Source organism: Phyllobates terribilis, unplaced genomic scaffold (assembly GCF_046119375.1).
Source record: "Phyllobates terribilis strain yellow unplaced genomic scaffold, ASM4611937v1 Scaffold_2__4_contigs__length_985480577, whole genome shotgun sequence".
NCBI classification, from domain to species: domain Eukaryota; kingdom Metazoa; phylum Chordata; class Amphibia; order Anura; family Dendrobatidae; genus Phyllobates; species Phyllobates terribilis.
The window spans coordinates 324474179-324495556 of record NW_027362762.1 but is presented as its reverse complement, the minus strand read 5'-3'; the positions used below and the strand labels follow the sequence as shown (position 1 = coordinate 324495556).

Here is a 21378-nt window from a genome sequence, read left to right as displayed (position 1 = left end):
TAGAGATGTGTCTGCTGCTAGAACTCTGTGTGGCACAAACCTGGTCTCTAATCTGAGCTGCTGTTAACCTGCGATTTCTGAGGCTGGTGACTCGGATAAACTTATCCTCAGAAGCAGAGGTGACTCTTGGTCTTCCTTTCCTGGGGCGGTCCTCATGTGAGCCAGTTTCTTTGTAGCGCTTGATGGTTTTTGCAACTGCACTTTGGGACACTTTCAAAGTTTGCCCAATTTTTCGGACTGACTGACCTTCATTTCTTAAAGTAATGATGGCCACTCATTTTTCTTTACTTAGAATTTGTATTATGGCAAGAAAAAAAGCAGCTAACAGTCTATTCAGTAGGACTATCAGCTGTGTATCCACCAGACTTCTGCACAACACAACTGATGGTCCCAACCCCATTTATAAGGCAAGAAATTCCACTTATTAAACCTGACAGGGCACACCTGAAGTGAAAACCATTTCCGATGACTACCTCTTGAAGCTCATCAAGAGAATGCCAAGAGTGTGCAAAGCAGTCATCAAAGCAAAAGGTGGCTACTTTGAAGAACCTAGAATATAAGACATATTTTCAGTTGTTTCACACTTATTTGTTAAGTATATAATTCCACATGTGTTAATTCATAGTTTTGATGCCTTCAGTGTGAATGTACAATTTTCATAGTCATGAAAATACAGAAAAATCTTTAAATGAGAAGGTTTGTCCAAACTTTTGGTCTGTACTGTATATGCAAAAATAGAGGGTATACATATAATTTTTTGGAGAAAAGGAGAGTGGTTTAAAAAAAAATCATTCTATATGTACATATTCTTTTGAGAAAGGCTCACTGTTGCAGCCAAAATGCCATTCACTTTGGACATGGAATAAACACTGTTTGCCTATGTATCCAGGTAGTGCTCTCACTTTTTTTATTACTTGCAATTTTTTTTTCCAACACTTCACTATATACATATGTATGCCCCTATATTTTGTATTGCTGCGTAATTGCCTTTATTAATACATTTAAATACAGAGCTCATATAGTGAAAGCTGAGAAAAAAAATGAAAACTCCAGAAATTTTATTTTTCTATCACCACAATGCACCAAAAAAGTGATAGATATATCTATATAGATATCTATATATAGCGCTACTTTTGTAATGCACACTACATTTTGTTTACCTTTTTTCTTGAAAAAAAATAAATAATTTTTTTTTATATAATATATATATACACATACATAATTTTTTTTTTTTTTTTCAACAAAAAAGATGAACAAAACGTAGTGTGCATTACAAAAGTAGTATCAATAAAACAACGTCAGCTCAACATGCAAAAAACAAGCCCGCTAACAGGGCCATCGATGGAAAATTAAAGTTATGGGCCTTGGAAAATTGCAACAGACATCCCTAAAATATAAATAAAAAAAATCTATGCACGCTTGATATTGCTGTAATTGCACTTACCGGGAAAATAATGTTGCGTGTTTTTTTTTTTTTATTTACAGCACAATTAAAAGCGGGAAAACCAAAATTTCATTTAAAAAGTTTTGGAATTGTGTCCCCCCCCCCCCCTAATTTCATGGTAAAATGAATGATAGCATTAAAATCTACAACTCTACCAGCAAAAGCAAGCCCTCATATGGCCAAGTCAATGGAAAAATAAATTTATGGTTATAAAGTAGGGGGTAAACTTAAAAACTAAAGCGTACAAAAAAAATTGTTTAAATCTTAATGGGGTAGTCCAATCTGAAGAAAAGTCCGCAGTCTTTTGGTGACTTATAATAGTCTGCTTTCCCCATGTGGGTAAAAGGTCATATGACCACATGTATGCGATTTGTATATTTTGCGGTCACGTTCCGATTAGAGGACTCCTTCACTTCTCTCAGTTCTCTTCTATGGAGACAAGCCAGGTGAGACTAGAAGGCATGTGACCACAAATATGCAAATCATATGTGAAGATCACGTGACCTTCCACCCACATGGTGAATACAGGGGAATTGTGACTGTGTGCATCATGCACACTGTCATGATTTGGCAGTCAGCAATCAGTTTGACTGCAGGCTTTTCTTCTGGGGCTTGACAACCCCTTTAGGGAATGTGCAAATACTGCAAAGAAAAAAAACATATGAACATATTCACAGCAACATCAAAAAGACTTGCATGTGTTCAGTCCTTTGTAACTTCTTTTAAACCCTTCAGGCATCTAAAGTTGTGAAACAGCTGAAAGAAATGGCCACCACCATCATATATGGGAAAAAGAAGGCCAATGCTATACCACAAAAGCCCTCAGAAACTATGCTTCAGGAAAAAACTTTGCTTCCTATAGCAAAAAATATATGGGTAATGCTGTGTACACATGCCCTTCACCAGTTCAAGTTATGTCATTTTTCTTTATTCCTGAACAGGCAATTTTTATTTTTGTTTTTTATTTTAAATGCAGTTTTAAGAGCTCTAAATAATAAAAAAAAAATCTTGTTCGGATATTCAAAAGTTTGGATCTTTTCTGATACATGGAACGTAAATTTTCATATTTTCATTTTATTTTTTTGCCGATATTGGGCAATTCAGAGGAAAAAAAAAAGAAAAAAAAGGAAGAAGCATATATTTTTTTTTCTTTTACAACCACTAGATTACATTTAAAATTTTGTTCACCTAGCTATCCATAACAATTTTTATGTATCAGACACTTTTTCAAACAAGTAACAGCAAATCAGACTAGCAGCAACTTCACCACCCCAAGACTTGTGCTTTCCCCAACCTCTATAAAGGTCATGCAAGACCTTTGGGGGAAGCATTAAAACATTTTTTTTTTAATAAATATCCGATTTCCTCTTTAACTGGGCCAAGTATATTAGCAAATCCATATTACTTCTTGCACTGCAGAGCTGACATGAGTTTGTTAAGTGCTGGGTTCAGAGAAGGAAGCACTGAAAGCGCTTCCTATACTGTATACACAGCACTTGTTCAGCACTGTGTATACAGCAATCAGGAAGGCAGGGATGATAAATAAGAAAATGTTTTTTCTATGGGGAGTCTGGATGTGTCAGCCAGCTCCCCACCACCTACTTGCCATGGGATGGTGCGTTTTGAATGATTTAGACAATTTGGACCAGTGCCACTGTTGAACCGCTGGTCTGAACTGCATGCGCTCCAATGCTGTAAGCAGAACCAGCTTTGCCTCTGCAGCGCCGGAGTACAATGGTAGGCAAGCTTGTCAGATACAAAGATTTAGCCATCTATTGAATACAACTTGTAACCGTGCGCTTCTCCCCATGAGACCGGCTACAGCTGAGAATGCCATCTCAGCAGTGCCTAACCTACAAAGCTAGCAGTTAACAATAGAATTAAAAAATCCCTGTTTTTCAGATCAGAGAGGATTTTTAACAAGTAAAGTGCAAAGTTGCACATTTTTACAAACGCTTTCAAATCTTAACCATTTATGTTGAGAAAAGCCCTTCATAGCCAGGCCCATTATTCTGGACTAAGCAGGGACAGTGGGCAGTCCTAATAAATGATTGACCGCTATCTTTGTATGCACATGTATAAAAGGAAGGCTGTCAATCAATGAATAGTAGCACCCATTGACTGCTAAGTGCAGAATGAGCAGGGATTTCAATTAATAAAATATACAGTTATGATGAATCTCTCTCGCAAACCTATTATAATATTTGCTCAGCTCCTGCTACTGTATAACTTGCTGCTTATAGCATTTCCAGGCTAACCGGTTCCTAAGGAATGGGGGGGCTTACTTTAATAGTATCACTGAAAATGTTGCATGTAAACAACTCTGGGAGAATTTCACACAGTAATCAATAAAATCACTGCTTACATTTATTCCAACCCTGCACGGAAATAAAAGCTCAATACTGTCTGGTTCTGATGGGCACTGGCACCACTTCGTTAAAGCAGGCAATTCATATATATAAGGCTAAATGTACAAAAATGCCAACCAAGCCGAGATTACCTGTAGTATAAGTTCCTGGAGCTGGGACTGCTTTTGTTTTATTCTTTCGAGACGTCTTTGTCTTTCAACCTAGAAAAAGAAAAATTCTTTTAAGTGGCTTATCGGCCAAGATTCAACAAACACCGGTACTATCCAATGAAGAAATCACTCAAAAAGCCATGTCCACCTCTGATCACCATTTTACACTATACATTTAAGATTAAACTATATAAAAGTGGATTGACCTTGAGTATTTTGTGCAATGTTTTTTTTTTTTTTTTTAAAGGAGTCCAATACCATCCAAGTTCAGTTATCAGCTGTATGCCTGAGCCAGACAACTGATGAGATAATTGTGCACCATATCCCCGGTCTAGTGTATATAGATAGACAGACATATTGGACAGGGCCTGCTTACACCAGGTTTTAAACTGGTTTGTACCTGCATGCACTGTATTTTTTGAAGCGACTGCTTGTACTGCAGTATTTCTACCATTATTAATCAGTAATAAAGGGAGAAATGGTCAATCTGTTTGCTGAATACTTCTTCCCCCTCCTTGTCTACTGATGACTGCACAATAGATGGGAGGAGGCTTTCACAGATACTATGCTAATAGCAGGTATATTCATGATCTTATATATGTTAACTAAACTAAGAAAAATATTGCGGGAGAGAAACTGCGAGCAGTCAATCTCTGCATGTGTCACAGCTAACAGCCATGACACTGACAGCCGCGGCGACAGTAAAAGAAATGCCGATGGACAAACCAAAATTAAGGAGTAAAATAAAAATGAAACACACATACCTCTAAATTTTGACATTCCTGAGCAGAGTTTGTAGGTAAACCAATCCACTTTATTTCCTTTTTTTCTTTAGAAATAATGTTCATAGCCATGAGCACATTTAAGGCATCATAAACTCGACGTCTTATGTTCTTCTGGTCATATGCTTGCTGTAAATGAGAAGGTTTACAATATGGCACATATCCCAAAGTATACCAAAGAAAAAGGGCATGCCATATGTAAATTATGGCAAGGCAAGTATTTAGATTTTTCTGGAAAAACCCGAGCAGGTCTTTAACTTTACATTAAAGCCAAGTTCAGATGGGCGTATTTCAAGGACCGTAACCAGGGTAAATTATCTTCCCTATACAACTTCAGCTTACCATATACAGATTAAGGCCATGTTCCCATGTAGTGTAAATGCGGAGTTTTTCTAAAAATGTGCTGCATTAAACAGTTCAAGCACAGTGGATGTGATGCCATGAAAACTCATACCAAGTGTTGTGCGGTGTGCTTTTTGATGGGAAGGGTTAGAAGCAAGACCCACAGAAATCCTACATTTATCACTTCTTCAAAGGAGAAGTGATATATATTAGGGGCAAAACAACTTTCACTTGTGAGTTTTCCATTTGGAACAGACAGCAAGCGCATGGTCCATTGTAGGTGAATGGATTATAAAGTGGCCTAATCACTTGCCCTAAATGCAGAATGCCAGTTAATTTGGTGCCATCTTTGGCAGTCTCAAAGGCAATGGAATGAAGAGGAAGTGCATGCTCAAGCACAGCAACATGCAACACAAGGGACACAAATGGATCCCATCAATTTACCAGTTATAGCTTATCTAAAGGATTGGACAACATTGGTAAACAAAAGATTCTTTATAGCCGGAATTCCTAATTAAAAATCATTCAGTTGCACCAGCACATCTGAGAGTTACAGCCTGATCAGAGAAAAAATGACACCAAGAAATTGAGAGTTCATTTTTAACTGCATAATGGTTCTGTTGAGGATCAATCACTATATGCTACGGATATAAAAATCTGCAGTGCATGTCAATTCCTAAAAAAAAAAAATATTTCAGATGTATGAATGAGATTTTTGAATCTGCACTGTAAACAGCATCACACATCTATCGTGTGAACAGGCCCTCACATAAGGTTTCCTAGATGTTACGGCACTAATGACCATGCAGCACTGGCAGAGTCTGTTGCGTCAAAATCTCAAGTTGAATGGTCAACTTACCGATTCATTTGGTGATATGTGGTTATCAGCTGAACTAAATTCTGCTACCAGTTCATCAGCCACCTCATTGTAAGAAGTTGTGCCTTTTTTCTGTACTTTTTCACAAACCTTCATCGAAAAGTGACGTAAGCCTTTGCCATTTTTCTCTCCTTTTTTATTCCTTTTCCTATGTATAAAAACAGAAAAATTAAAGACTACCGTATTTATTTTTACACATTGTATTAGGCAGAGGTTCTGAAAACTCAGATGTAGAGATAGTTAATCAGTGGTGTATCCAATGCCCCATAAGTTGCATCTCATACACTTTTGATGTGATTGATGGCCCATGCATGCAGAAGGGAAGCTATTTCTTTGAACAAGGAAGATACAGGACGTTTATCAGATGAGAAAAGGATGGAGAGGTAAAACCTAACTATTCTTATTCCCGCTTCAAACTAAAGACAACGAGGCTGCCACTGAAGACATTCCCGAGAAGTGTGATGTCAGGAGACAGTCTGCAGGTTGAGTACTTTTGATGAACCCATAAGACCTAATCTATCACTAAAATGTAAACTTCTGGTGGAGGAAGGAAAGGGTAACAATGAAATCCTTTGGCAGAGCATTGCAATGGCTGATTTACCAGCTGATGTTCACGTAATTAGGTCCTACAGCAATATAAATCAACACACACAAAACCCCTCATTTTACATTATGCATCCATTTCAAATTCACAACTGCAAGGAAATTCAGGTTTTCCTAATCCACAAATAGGTAAACTTACTAGGACATGCTGACAGCAGTTAGCTTACCCAGCAGACCAGGGAGAGGAGTCTGTAACTTGGTTCTGGGAAACAAAGTGCGTGTTGGGGGTATGAGGACTTCCTAATAAAATTGTACTTGGTGTGGACTGTCTTTGCGGTGTGGTAATAACCTGTGATTGAAAGAGAACGTATGGAAAATGTTATTATATAACAAAACATGCCAGGCAATGAGTATTCACCCATATGTTTAAATAACACTGGTATATGTTGATGGCTCTTGTACAAAATACAAGGTGGTCCCTTTATTTCATACAAGCCCCAAATAGCTAACACAACTAATTTATGGGAGGTAAAGAAAGTTCTGACCAACATGTCAACGGGCCATGAAAATCCATTGTACCAAGTTTTCATCGGTCAGTGAAGCAGTTTAATTCCCCAGCTTTAACTCCTATTCACAAACAAAATTACTTTTACTACATACAAGCAGTTGTTGCACAGAGACTGTCCTGAAAGGCAGAGGAATTGTGCTTAAAATAGATATTGCCATATGGGCATTTCATACCATGCATGCCCGCTTTGCTAAGCAGAGGCTCCATCTCTGGCTTAGATTTTATCTGCACAGACCCTGAACTATAAGGGTATGTGCACACGCTGAGTATTTTGTATGAAGAAATTTCTGCATCTCTTGGCAGGAAAACGCAGCCTCGAAAAATGTACATTTTGCCGTGTTTTTTCAGTACATTGAATGGGTGAAAAGAGCAGGTAGAACAAGTACAGAGCATGGACATGCCGCAGATTATTTTCTGCACCAAATGTACAAGTCAAAAACACTCAACGTGTGCATGACACTTCAGGTTTCTCATTCACTTTGCTGGCATCTTGTTTTGCTAGCAAATCTTCACGGCAAAAACGCACCAAATCTGCAACGTGTGCACACAGCCTAACAGGAAAATTCACAGACCATAGTAGACAGCAGATAAACTTTATTCATGCAGCCAATAAGCCAAAAGGGCAAAAATTACTGTTTGACAGCCTAATATTGCAGCTAGTAGCCAATGCTGCAAGCTAATGAACATTTAGGCTATGTGCCCACGATGCAGAAATGAAGCAGAAAATTTCTGCAGCATTTCTGCATCTCCCTGGCAGAAAAAACGCATGCAGATTGTACATGCGTTTTTCCTGCCAAATACATGGGGATGTGAAGCGTTCTTCACATGCGGGTTGACAAGCGCTTTCCACGCGATTTTAGCATCACTTGGAAAGTGCTTGACAACTAGGTCACACTATATAAATCCATGCAAACGGCATGGATTTATATAGTGTGACCTTAAAGAATGGTAAAAAATAAATAAAAAAATAATCTATACTTGCCTTCTGATGGCCCCCGCAGTCTTGCTGCGCTCCTGTTCTGGCTGCCAGCTGATCGCGGAGCCCTGTACTGAAGGGCCTGCGGTCACATGACTGACGTCACCGCAGGTCCTACAGTCCAACGCGATGTGCCGGCAAAAGAGGAGAAGCATTGTGCGGGCCGCCAGAAGGTGAATATAATCTTTATTTTATTCTTTTTTTCACAGGTACAATGGTACCCAGGTCTGGAGGAGAGTCTTCTCTCCTCCAGACCTGGGTACCATCCGCACATAGAAACGCATATAATCTGTGTGTACAAATGTACTGACGCGGATATTATGCGTCTCAATGCAAGTCAATGGCGGCACTTCCGCAAAATTAATGAACATGCTGCGGATTTTTGAGCGCAGCATAAACGCTTCGGAAAAATCTGCAGCGTGGGCATTGACATTGCGGAATGCCATTGAGGACCATGGGGGGCGGATTACCAAGCGTTTTTGAAGCGTTTACGCTGCGGAAATTCCGCAGCATAAACGCTTGAAAAAAGCATCGTGGGCACACAGCCTTAGGCCGCATTCACACGTTTAGTATTTAGTCAGTATTTTGCATCAGTATTTGTAGTCGAAAACCTAGAGTGGGTGAAAAATGCAGAAGTGGTGATGTGTTTCTATTAGGCTAAGTGCCCACGATGCAGAAATGCTGCATATTTTTTCTGCTTCTCCCTGGCAGGAAAAACGCATGCGGATTTTACATGCGCTTTTCCCGCCAGGTAGAAGCGTTTGTCAAGCGTTCTTCACATGCATTTCCGCATGCGGGTTATCAAGCACTTTTCCAAGCGATTTTAGCATCACTTGGAAAGTGCTTGACAACTTGGTCACACTATATAAATCCATGCAACCGGCATGGATTTATAGTAGTGTGACCAAGTTAGTTATATATAAAAAAAAAAAAATGAATAAGAATGGTGAAAAATAAACATTATACTCGCCTTCTGATGGCCCCCAGTCTCCTTCTCCGATGCGTCCGGTCTCCCCGATGTCTCACGGTGGTGTGAAGGACCTGCGATGACGTCATTGAGTCATGTGACAGGTCACGCGACAGCCAGAGTCAGCGGTCGCGTGACCTGTCACATTACACAATGACGTCATGTCAGGTCTTCACACCACTGAGCCGCCCAACACACCGCACGCATCGCTATGGAGACCGGGGGCCATCGGAAGGTAAGTATAATCTTTATTTTTTATTTTAAATTCTTTTTTTTTACAGTTTCTATGGTACCCAGGTCTGGATGAGAGTCTCTTCTCCAGACCTGGGTACCATCCGCACATTGAATCGCTTCATATCCGCGTGTGGACATGTAGTGATGCGGATATCAATCGTTTCAATGAAAGTCAATGGCGGCAATTACGCTGGGTGTCCGCAAAATTAATGGACATGCTGCGTATTTTTCCGCAATGATAATCCGCAGTGGAAATTTCCGCAGCATGTGCACAGCACATGTGGATTATCATTGGGGACCATGGGGCACGTATTACCAAGCGTTTTCGCAGCGGAAATTCCGCGGCAAAAACGCTTGAAAAACGCATAGTGGGCAGACAGCCTTATACTTTTCCGCTGACTGTTCCACTCCTGGTTTTGGCTTACAGATACTTATGTAAAATACTGACCAAATGCTGACCGTGTGAACGTGGCCTTAGAATTGCAGGTGGTAGAAAGAACTTTTGGTTATCCAGGACAATATGCAGTACAATGTATACATAATGAAACTTCCAGGGCTATAGAACAATACAATGATCACAGCTATAAACAGCACAATGTAACAAAATACAGGGCTTGTGCTTCATTAGATTATAATGGGTTCACAGGTTAACAAAATGCATGATCTAGGTATACATATAGGTACAAGTTCAGAAAAATCTTAATGAAAAGGAGAGTGGAACAACTAATGAATAACTCAGCCATGCTTCTCAGCATCCAAGGAAAGGTGTCATGTGGGAGGTATTCAGCTGTAGACTTGCTCACGCCGATAATATAACTAAAATTTTGCATTTACTCTGATACACACAGAATTAATTTTCTAGATACCACTGTCATCAACAAAACCAAGGGAGAATTTATCTATTGATCAAAAGAAAAAAATAGGAATAATCACTTTGCTTGATTCAGCTGCCATACTAAAGCTACGAAACAATTTATTGAAATTTTCCAATTCAACAGAGTAGCCAACATTGTAACAAATGCACAAACACTCCAGAGACTGTAGGAGGAAACTGAACAGAAATTCAGGGAGAGATGCCATCACAAAAAAAGTAATACAACAATGCAAGAAAGCACAAGCCACCAGCAGAGACAGGAACCCAAGGACGAGCATTTCCTTCATACATTCATACTATCCATTCAGGTACGGGATCCATAAGAGTATCTAGAAACAAATGGTTCATTCTAAAGTTGGGCTATCAGTGGAGTTTTGACAACCTTTCCTCCTGTGTTTTAAGCGCCCCCTTCCTACCTCAACCTTAGGGACAAACAGGTACAGGTTGATGTTGGTTTGACACAATCCAATTAAACAATTTCTCAGTACCCAAAAGAAAGGCACATTTCCTCAACTCAATTTTCTACAATGCAATATTGTACTTAAGGGAAATAAGAACTTCCACCTTCAGACAGGGCAAGGCATTCCTGTAAGTCTAATTCACCCAAGGTTCTTCATTTGCTGTCTACCCAGTTTAATGTCCTTGTGGTCCTATTTTTCATTCCCTTTTATCTCAGTCATTATCCTTCACTTTGTTCTGTATTTAATTGGCTTTCATGTACATTCACTTGGCCCATATAGTCCAGTGCTTATATACATCTTCTTTCTCCTCTATAGCTGTTTAATATTATACTTCACACAGAAGGGAAGTGGAGTCGAAGTCCATATAAAATGGACCGACTCTGAAAATATATAGCAAATTGGGTTCAGTAGTTCAATGCAGTATGCGCTATACATTTTTTCATAAGAATTTGGGAAAGTTATGAAATGTCCTATAAATGTCTGTTCTGTTCCTGATCTAAGGATCTCAGCTTTTGGTTGAGATGAATCTGTGCTGCACTTTATATACATGCTCAGTAGTGCCCAGTGCTGTGGAGTCGGAGTCAGAGAAATTGAGGAGTCAGGCTATGTGCCCATTGTGGGCACACAGCCTCAGAGTTTTGGCTTACCGACTACACAGCCCTGTCACACACAGCGCCATTTCTTGGTGTTGCCTGTGGTTCTCCCCATAGGCGGTACTATATTATTCCACAAATACTTCAGAGACGCGGTACTTGTGGTTTATACTGCAATTTCGCACTGTACTTTCCATTTGCCACTGACTTATTTATTTTTTTAAAACTTGTACCTGTATATACCAAGATCATGCATTTTGTTACCCAGTGAAAACATTACATTCTATTGAAACACGAGACAATTTTTTGTTACACAGTGCTATTATAGCTGCGAGCATTGGTGTTATATTGAGCTCAATACAAGTTGTGTGTACATAAATATATATTACCCTGGGAAAGTCATTATATATACTGCACTATATTTTATGTCTTTTCAATATCCTGTATTTGTTTTTCTTTCCTTTATTCTCCTGTGTAACATTTTACATATATTTCAGTTTCTGATGATGCAAAGGCTGTAAGGTTTTATTATAAAGCTCAGTTTTCATTTTATAAAAGGAGTGCCAAGTTCTTTGTACTACTTGATTTTGGAGTGCCATGCATCCTCCAGTCTCGTTAGAATTACAAACTTATTTTGCAGAAAAAATAACATCTTAAAAGCCCATTAAAGCCTTTAGTTCCAGTTTAAGATCAATTACTGCAGAAAAGATATAATGGAGGATATACATCTCATTCATGATATAGAATAAATTCTGTGATGCCTTGGGATGTGTCAGCAGTGCGCACCCTGTACACCAATATCAATTGGACCGCAGCTCAGTGTGTTAAAAGTCTAAGCAAAGCTTCCAACCCCTTGATCAGTTTCACTGGAAAAACCCAGCTTCTTCAGGGACCATGTTGGTTCAACAAACTTTAAGACCTTTGTTTGGTGACATTATTGACTGGTCTGGAATATGCATCAATCCTATTGTGTTCACAAGTGCACACCCATTATATTGATGGACACTAAGCACATCACATTTTCACACAAGTTCTAAAAGTAGATAAAAGAAAACCAAATAAAAGAAATGTCTCAAAAATATTAGATTGTAATTTTTTATTGAAGAAACTGATCCATTGTCCCATGTCTGTTAGGCTATATGCCCAAGTTCAGGCTATTGCAGCACTTTGGACGCAGCGTATTTTCATTGCGTCCAAAGTGCTGGGTCCAATCACGCAGGCAAATCCGCATGTGATCACTGAACACATACGGAGTAACCGCACCCTATACATTCTATTGTGGAAATTTTTGTTGTGGAGACCAGGGTCTCTGCAATAGAAATTGACATACCGTGGCTCGTAAAGCCGCGCCGCCGGTGAGTTTACGCGGTGTCAAGTAGAAGCACAGTAAGCATGGGATTTCTATAAATCCCATCCACTGTGTTTCTACTGTACAACGCAGCATTTTGGATGCAGCGCAAGTGATTTGCTAATCCTAAAGGTTTTGCCAGACACAGACATATTGGATCATTTTAGCCTTATATTTTTGACTTGTTTGTGTCTTTATTTTTAGGACTCACGTGTAAATTTGAAGTTTAGATGAAATGTATGCAGACAAAAAAATTCTTATAGAGTAATGGTCGTTTTAATTTATATTTCCTAAATCAATAGTACATATGAAATTAAGCAACTTCTCAGAGAAACCTGCTTACTTCTCTGCCAAAATTGATCAGTCATTAAAATTCTTAACTCTGAGGTAAAATCTGTACTCCGTGAAGACAGACTTACCATTACTGAGAGAATCTCATCAGTAGCAGCTGCCATCTCCTATCTAGATAGGAGGAAGGATCTATGTCTCTAGAGCCTCCCGTCTACACAGAATCTCATCAGTAGCAGCTGCCATCTCCTATCTAGATAGGAGGGAGGATCTCTGTCTCTAGAGCCTCCCGTCTACACAGAATCTCATCAGTAGCAGCTGCCATCTCCTATCTAGATAGGAGGGAGGATCTCTGTCTCTAGAGCCTCTCGTCTACATAGAATCTCATCAGTAGCAGCTGCCATCTCCTATCTAGATAGGAGGGAGGATCTCTGTCTCTAAAGCCTCCCGTCTACATAGAATGTCATCAGTAGCAGCTGCCATCTCCTATCTAGATAGGAGGGAGGATCTCTGTCTCTAGAGCCTCTCGTCTACATAGAATCTCATCAGTAGCAGCTGCCATCTCCTATCTAGATAGGAGGGAGGATCTCTGTCTCTAGCTCCTCCTGTCAACATAGGTGGTGGCAGGTGCTAGTGATAAGATTCCTTCTCAGTAATGGGAAAGTCTGTCTTCACCGAGTACAGATTTTACCTCAGAGTTAAGAATTTTGATAATGACTGATCAATTTTGGCAGAAAAAAAAAGCGGATTTCTCTGATAAGATCTATTATAAAGTTGCTTATTTCCATGTGTACTATTGATTTATTAAATAAAAATTAAAATGACTTGCGCTTTAAATGGTTTACAAACTTCAAGCACTATTGTATAACTCTCTGCCAATCCTAACGCATGCACTTTCATTAATGGTTGATACTGTCACACTGTCCAGAGACTGAGGCCCCAATTCATCAAGACATCAGTCATAAAAGCTGTGAAGAGTCGCAAAATTTTTTACACAATGCAGACTGGCCCAACAATTTTGTGATACTTGTCACTTTCACTCCAATTTGAAGCAATTACATCAAAATGGGCAGACCGGGAGGGGATCCAGTAGTGGGCACACCCACCTAATGAATTCAAACGTAGGATTGGCCCATATTCCAGTCCGGTCAATAAAGTCACCAAACTGGCTTCACGAGGTCTTGAACCAACATCCCTGGTGTCACAGCCCTATAAGAAGTTTCTTATAGGAAGAAGCCCTCTTAAGAGGTTTGGTCTTTCCAGTGAAATATATTGGGGAAAAGGGCGGGAGGAGCTTTGTTTCAAATTTTAATACATTGAGCCTCGATCCAATTGTTACTAATGTACAGGGTGAACATGCAGACATCATAACAGGATACATTTAACAAACAAGAAGGATATCCTCTATTGTATCTTATGTTCACTAACTGATCTTAAGTCAATTAAAGCCTGCAGGTCATGTTTAAGATGTGTGTCATCTGTAAAGTGTAAAGAAGCACTCCTCCCAAAATTTTTATCCTCTGAATATATTGCAGTCATCATATTATACAGCACTGTGTACTTACAATTGCTCATTTTGCCCTTATACCCAGCTAATTCTTCTCTTTTCCATTAGGTCTATGACATCACGGGATTAAAAACTGACTAACTGAATCCTTCTAAAGTCTGTATAGAAACAGGAGGTCAGGTTTGCCTGCGTGAGTCATAAGTCACTACAAAAGTCAAGTTTTAGAGGAATGATTTCTGCAGGGACAAGAAACTTTGTTTCTAAATAGAGAAGAGAAGAGTTAGCTGGATAGAAAGGCAAAATGAGCAATTGCTATATAATTTTATGACTGCAATATATTAAGAGGATCAAAACTTTGATGGGAGGAGGAGTGCTTCTTTAATTCAGATTGTAATCTTATATTCGATAGTTCAGAGCAAGCTCACGTATGTAAGCGGATGATGACATAGCGCAAATTAATTTTGTCACCACTTCAACCATGTACTCTTGCACTGTATGCACATTTGAATATGCTGTGCAGTAAGAACATGTGCAAATATTGAGCGTCAGACCACATGGAAGATGCAAAGTAGAAGGCTAACCACAGCACTCTATAAGGACTTCCAGGAACCAGGTCATCATACCCACACAGATACAGCATCCCAAACTCCAAGGAGCTCACTTGGATAAATTTATCATCAGTAGAACAGAAGGACAGCATCCAAACTTGAGTTAAGTAAAAAAATCTTTTTATTCTGTTAAATACAGTGCAACGTTTATACAATACCAGTCTGTATCATGCTTGATTAAGACTGGTACTGTCGAAAAGTTGCACTGTATTTGGCAGAATGAAAAGATTTTTTTACTTCACTCAAGTTTGGATGCTGTCCTTCTGTTCAATATATGGAAGATGCAGTCATGTAACATGGATGTGAAACAACAGGACAAAGTCATAACTTCGATACAGTTCACATTCGACCCTTCAACTACTATAAGCTCCCCTGTGTAATCAATCACATAGCTTAAATTCAAGACTTGCAATATACAATGCATGTTAAACATCAGAGTAAGAACAGATTTACATACAAAACAGGCTTTAAAATGGCCATGACTGATCGATAATGTACAGAGTAATCAAGAACAAGATTAATATAGAAGACAAGACAATATCAGGAGTTATTTTAAGCTAGTTATCCCCTGTCCCCTTCCGCAACTGGATAAATGCACTACTTACCATGACCCTATTACTGTAGTTGCTGAGAGAGGATTTTTTTATTATTATCTGCTTTAAGTCCAGGTGACCTCGCTCAATGTTAGCAGCACAAAACCAGGTTATCGAAGCACACAGATCCATAGAGTACAGTAGTTAGTGCATATGTCATGTTAATAGGCAGCCGGGAGATAAACCAACAAGATTTGCAGTGAACACATTTACTATACATGTATAATAAAGTACGACAAACAAATATGCTACACTTAACACTTTCATCTTCATAAAATATTCACACTAAAAGAAAAATTGCTTACCACTTGTTGAGAAATATTAACATTGGACTGTCCAAATGTTTTGGGCAATAGCTGTTTTCCGACAGAAGATGGATGAACAGCCAACAACGACACTACACCTACAAATTAACCAAAAATAATGACTGCAGGTGACCTAATAGCAACTCATTACAGTAGGAATTTATTTATAATTGGATTTCAAAATGAAAAAAAAATTTAAACGGATCGCCCAAGACTACAATATCCTTGTGATAGGTCAAATTTCAGATCTGTAGGGAACCAACAACCGGCCCACCCAGCAAATCCCACCGAAACAGCACAGTTCTGTACACTGTGTAGTGGCCGTTCTAAGGTATGGCAGCTCAGCTCGTATTCCCTTCGATAGAAGCAAATTTCCAGTAGTGGAGAACGGCCACTACACATCGCATGAAGCTGTGCTGTCCCAGCTCTGTAAATGGTTTACATTCAGCCGCCGCTAGAGCTGAAAACAGCTCATTGGCATAGATGCCAGACCCCCTATTGACCTGAACATAATAGGCTACCCTAAGGATCAATCATCAAAATTTAATTAGTGGACAGCCCCTTTAAAGCTCTAGACTCAGTTTTGTATTGTACATACAGACATCATCAGTGAAGAAAGTGACCAGTTGTAGCAGTCATATAGGCATGATTAGCATTTCAGAAGTACGATTACCAGAACAGTGGGAGTCTAGCCCAGGTGAATACAATTTTGCTATTTTATCAAAGTCCCAGCTTTGAGGCCAGTTAAACAAACAAAAATAAAATCCTTGGACAACTCTTAAAATTAATTTGCCCTGGCCCAATGCCTGTGAAAACTTTTATTTTTTTTTTCTTTTAACTTCAACTTGCTCGACTATTCTCTGCACAGACTGCAATATTCGCTTAAGAAATCATTTATATAAAAATGTGAATATATTTATTCTATACCACACAAAGCAAGTCAGTATACCCATACATACACAAATCGTTAGATTACTGATTACACCAAGGAAATGATTTAAATTAACACTAGGACTACTGGACTCGTGACCCCGCCTAGAACTACTGAAAGGAGTCATTTTGACTCCTTGCTTGTTTTCGTTTATTTTTAGAGTTTCATTTGTGGTTATTTATTAATAATTATATTTTTTGTAATGTATTATTATTGTGAGATCCAACAGTAATGCTTTTGATTGTTTTTTTTCTGCTTTTCTTATTTTTCTACAGAAAATAACAATAATTATAATAGACGTTTTTCAAACATTTTTTTTTATTCAAGTGCACACATATAAACAACAACTGAAGAACAAAAAGCAGAGAAAATGTAGGTGGAGGAGCATAAAAATGAAAATATGGCGCAGAATTCACCTTCTAAACATTTGGTGTTTCGCATTTTAGGCATTGCCTTTGATTTATGGCAGTACATTGCCCACACAAAGACTTACCACAAGTCTTACAATTTCCGACAGATCTATTTTTCTTGCACTTTTCTTTGATCTGGCAAAATTTTGTTTGAACCATCACTTCTGAGCATGTAGAAACTTGGGACGTGGAACCCTTTTCCCTATCTGTGACATAAGGACCACTCAACTCTCTCACAAGCGTTTGCAAAAATGCCTTGCGTGACATTTTTTGGTGGGTAATCTCCTTGAATATTATCCATGCATTTATACCCGCAAAGTCTAAGGCATTTTCAAATGCATGAACAGGCCATCTCCTTGTGCATGTTCGTGTGGTATATTTTCGTGCCATCTGATCCACTACATCTACTCCATATTTTGTTTCATTGTAAAACTTTACCGTTTCTGGAGTTTTTTTAGCGGAATCAGACGCAACAACAACATCTGGATGGACGGAACTCAAAATGACAACATTTTTGTTGGGCTTTCCTTGATATACTGTAAGTGTAAAATTGTCTTCATTTCTAAACACTTTAGTGTTGTACAATTCCTCTTTCATGGATTTTATTTCTTTAGGCACTTCTCGCCTTATCTTGTTCAGTGTTCCCACGATGGTTGTTCCTTTGCTTTTTAGCTGTTTAGCTAATTTTACTAAAGTAAAATAATTATCGGTTGTAACATTGCGACCTTTTTTCAAAAACGGGTCCAATAACTTCATTACCACATGGTCAGCTAAACGGTCCTCAGCACGGCGTGTGTCATCTTTGCCTAGATAAGGGAAGCCATTTGCCAGATATTTGCTCCTCTTATCAACAGCTAGCCAATATTTGTGGCCATATTTATCTGGTTTGGAAGGCATGTACTGCGTGAATGGACACCTAGTTTTGCTTGGGAAAAGTTGCTCATCCACCGTTATGTATGGGCCAGGTTTGTAACACGCAATACAATTTTCAATAAACCTGTCCCACACAGTAGAAAATAGAGCAAACTTGTCCGTTTGCAGTCTCTCCGATCGAGTAGATTTCTCATCAAATCTGAGAAACCTCATAATTTCAACAAAGCGGTCCCTAGACATTGTCGCTTTGCAAAACGGTATTCCCCAGTCATTACACCAAATACTGCTAATCGAGTGACGGTTCGTGCCAGATATTCCACGAGCATAGAATATCGCAATGAATGCATCTAGCTCCTCATCAGATAGAGTTTGTTCAGCATTACACAGTAATACAAGCAGGTAAAACACAAGGAAAATGTGAAAAGTTGACATGTAAATTGAACTACATCTATATGAACATCAGGGTAAATAAGACAGTGAAAAAATTATGCACAAAACTTTATAGCAACATTTAGTGACAAAAGGACCTCAAAATATAGTAGGGAGTCAAAATGACTCCCTTCAGTAGTTCTTGGTAAATTTTGAAAAAAATGCGCAAATTTTTCACCAAAATTATTTATTCTCACAAAATCTTTTTTCACATCATATTTGAGGAAAAGTCACCGAGTTTCAAGCCGGAATTCTGAAAAATGTAGTCACAGAAGAGAAATAAAAAATGAAAGGAGTCAAAATGACTCCATCAGTAGTTCTAGTGTTAATGATCACATAGGATTGATATTTATATTAAAGTGAATGTCACCACATTTGACATAACTAAACTATTAATATGGACATACAGGCTACAGAATGTTAAAAAAAAGTCCTACATGTATGCCTGATATCAGATGCCTAGCTGTTGAGAAAATCTTAGATACTTACTGGGATTTTACAGAATCAACAGAGAGGATATGCCCATCCAGGACAGGAAACCCACTGAAATAAAAAGGGCGGCACCTCTCCTCCACATCAGTTGGTTGACAGAGCATGAGAGGACCTCCAATCATTAGTATAACCATCCATCTTAGACAGAGACCACCGCTTGTAGAACCCTACTACCAAAGGTTGCATCAGTTTTGGAGGATAAGTCCAGCCTCTAGAGTGTATAGAAGGTTGAAGGAGAGGACCAAGTTGCTGCCTAACGTATCTGGTTGAATTATACCTCCACCTGATGCGGAGGAGAGGTGCTGCCCTTTTATTTCAGTGGGTTTTCTGACCTGGATGGGCCGATCCTCTCAGGTGGTGAGGTCATGGGTGAAGGGAAAATCATCATTTATCACTTTATATTAATTACCTCTTACAGGCTCTGGAGCACATGGTGCCTAGAAGATAACGCTGCCTCCAGAGATTATGTTACATGAAGGGGGAGTTACCAGTGTGATGGCCGCTCTCTGCTCTCCTGATCTCACTGCAGAGCTGTGTGTGATTTATACCCGACACATCTGCAGGTTTCTCTCAGCTTCCATCTCACAGACAGGGTTGCAATATTATTACAATACAGCAGAGCTGAGAGGAGCAAAAAATGTGTTTGCAAGAAGACAAATTTCTCCTGTTCTGAGTTAGTTACTTGTCTCACACTGGCAACTCCCCCTCCATGTAACATAAGCTCAGGAGGCAGAGTTATCTTCCAGGCAGCGTCCTCCCCAGAGCCTGGAAGAGGTCATTTATATGAAGTGACAAAAGATGAATTATCCACAACAAGGAATCGGATATGAGACATACAGACATCACTTTTCAGCAGTCTATAACCTGTATGCCCATATTAATAGTTTAGATAGGTCAAATGTGGTGGCAGAGTCCCTTTAAAACACAGCGGCCTGCACATGCATGTGATGGCAGACAGCTCCACTGTGTGGACAGATTTATCACTCTTCGTTATCCATTACAATAGGATCTATGCTTTAAAGGAAACGGTCAGGTCAGTTTCGGAGATGCAAGTAATGTGTGCCCGAAATAGGGCCTGCTGAATTTTTCTGTACATGTAATTTTTATTGTTGTATTCACTTTTGTCCTCTATAATTTTATGAAGCTAGCAGGTGCGGCAGCTCTAAGTAGTTTGCTCGCTATGTCACGTGCTTCCTAGTCCTTCCTCCCTTTTCTAATGAATCACCCATAATTGATCCTCCAAATAGGTCACACAGTCCTCAGTGTGTCTAGTTTTCCAAAATCTCAAGCATGCATAGTTACAGAGAGGGCAGAGCATGCACTGAATTATGTTTTCCACCAAAGTACTCACACTATGTCCTGGCACAGCGCCGGCATGTTGTACTCCCAATTTGTAGGAGCACGTGAGGACAGAGCACACTGCGCCTACAAATTGGGGGTATAATATGCAGGCGATGCACCAGCATAAAGTATGAGCGCTCCAGCGGGGAAAAAAAAAGTCACAAAGCACATGCTCTGACATCACTAAAAGCACCCTCGAGATTTTGGAAAACTAGACACCAACAAGGACAGCATAGCAGGTTGGGACGACTAAGTATGGGAGTAGATGGTGATGCATCTTGGTGATTCATTAAAACATGGAGGGCTAAGGCTGTGCGCGCCCGTGTAGCAGATTTGATGCAGAACGTTTTTGCCTCTCTCTCTGGCAGAAAAAAAATGCATGCAGATTTAAATGCGTTTTTTCTGCCAGAGAAGCGTTTTCGCATGCATTTTTTCAAGCACTTTTCCAAGCGATTTTGAGCATCACTTGGAAAAGTGCTTGACAAGTTGGTCACAATATACATCCATGCAACTGGCATGGATTTATATCGTGTGACCAACTTAGATGCTTTAAATGCTGCATCTATAGTCGCGTGACCATCAGCTGACTAAATGACGTCACTGCAGGTCCTGCCAGTACACCGCAGGACGTCGAGAGTGGATCGCTGCCGCCAGGCGGGAGGAGACCGGAGAGGTGACTATACAAGTTTTTTTATTTTTAACTTTTTTATTTCTTTTTTTTCACTGCGTGGTAGCCAGGATGAAGAGGAGCTGTAGTCTCCTCTTCATCGCGGGTACCACACGCACCGCGATTACGCCGCAAATTCGCGGCCATTGAGTTTAATTGAAACGCAGCAAATCCACATATACCTGCGGGTTTGCTGCGTTTCAATGTTCCTCAATGGCCGCAAATTTGCGGAGTAATCGCGCTAGAAATGTTCATGCTGCGTTTTGCAACGCAATGCGAATTCGGCGAGCTAATTAGCGCATCATGGGCACAGCACATCCGAATTCACTTTGCTTTGCATAGCAGATGGTTTTAAAAACGTTTTTGCGGCCGTAGAAACGCCGCAAAAACGCTACGTGGGCACATGG

The 21378-nt window shown here is 39.5% G+C and overlaps 1 protein-coding gene across 2 annotated transcripts in view; it reads right to left on the bottom strand.

The window, feature by feature from the left end:
- Positions 1 to 21378, bottom strand: part of TFDP1 (transcription factor Dp-1) — a 73268-nt gene that overhangs the window by 17410 nt on the left and 34480 nt on the right. For both annotated transcript variants that reach the window (XM_073664424.1, XM_073664423.1), the window contains exons 4-8: positions 15829 to 15926; positions 6734 to 6855; positions 5946 to 6111; positions 4727 to 4873; positions 3945 to 4013 (exon numbers count right to left, since the gene is read on the bottom strand). In XM_073664424.1, the coding sequence (XP_073520525.1) occupies positions 3945 to 4013; positions 4727 to 4873; positions 5946 to 6111; positions 6734 to 6855; positions 15829 to 15926 (602 nt within the window). The remainder of the gene's footprint in view (positions 1 to 3944; positions 4014 to 4726; positions 4874 to 5945; positions 6112 to 6733; positions 6856 to 15828; positions 15927 to 21378) is intronic.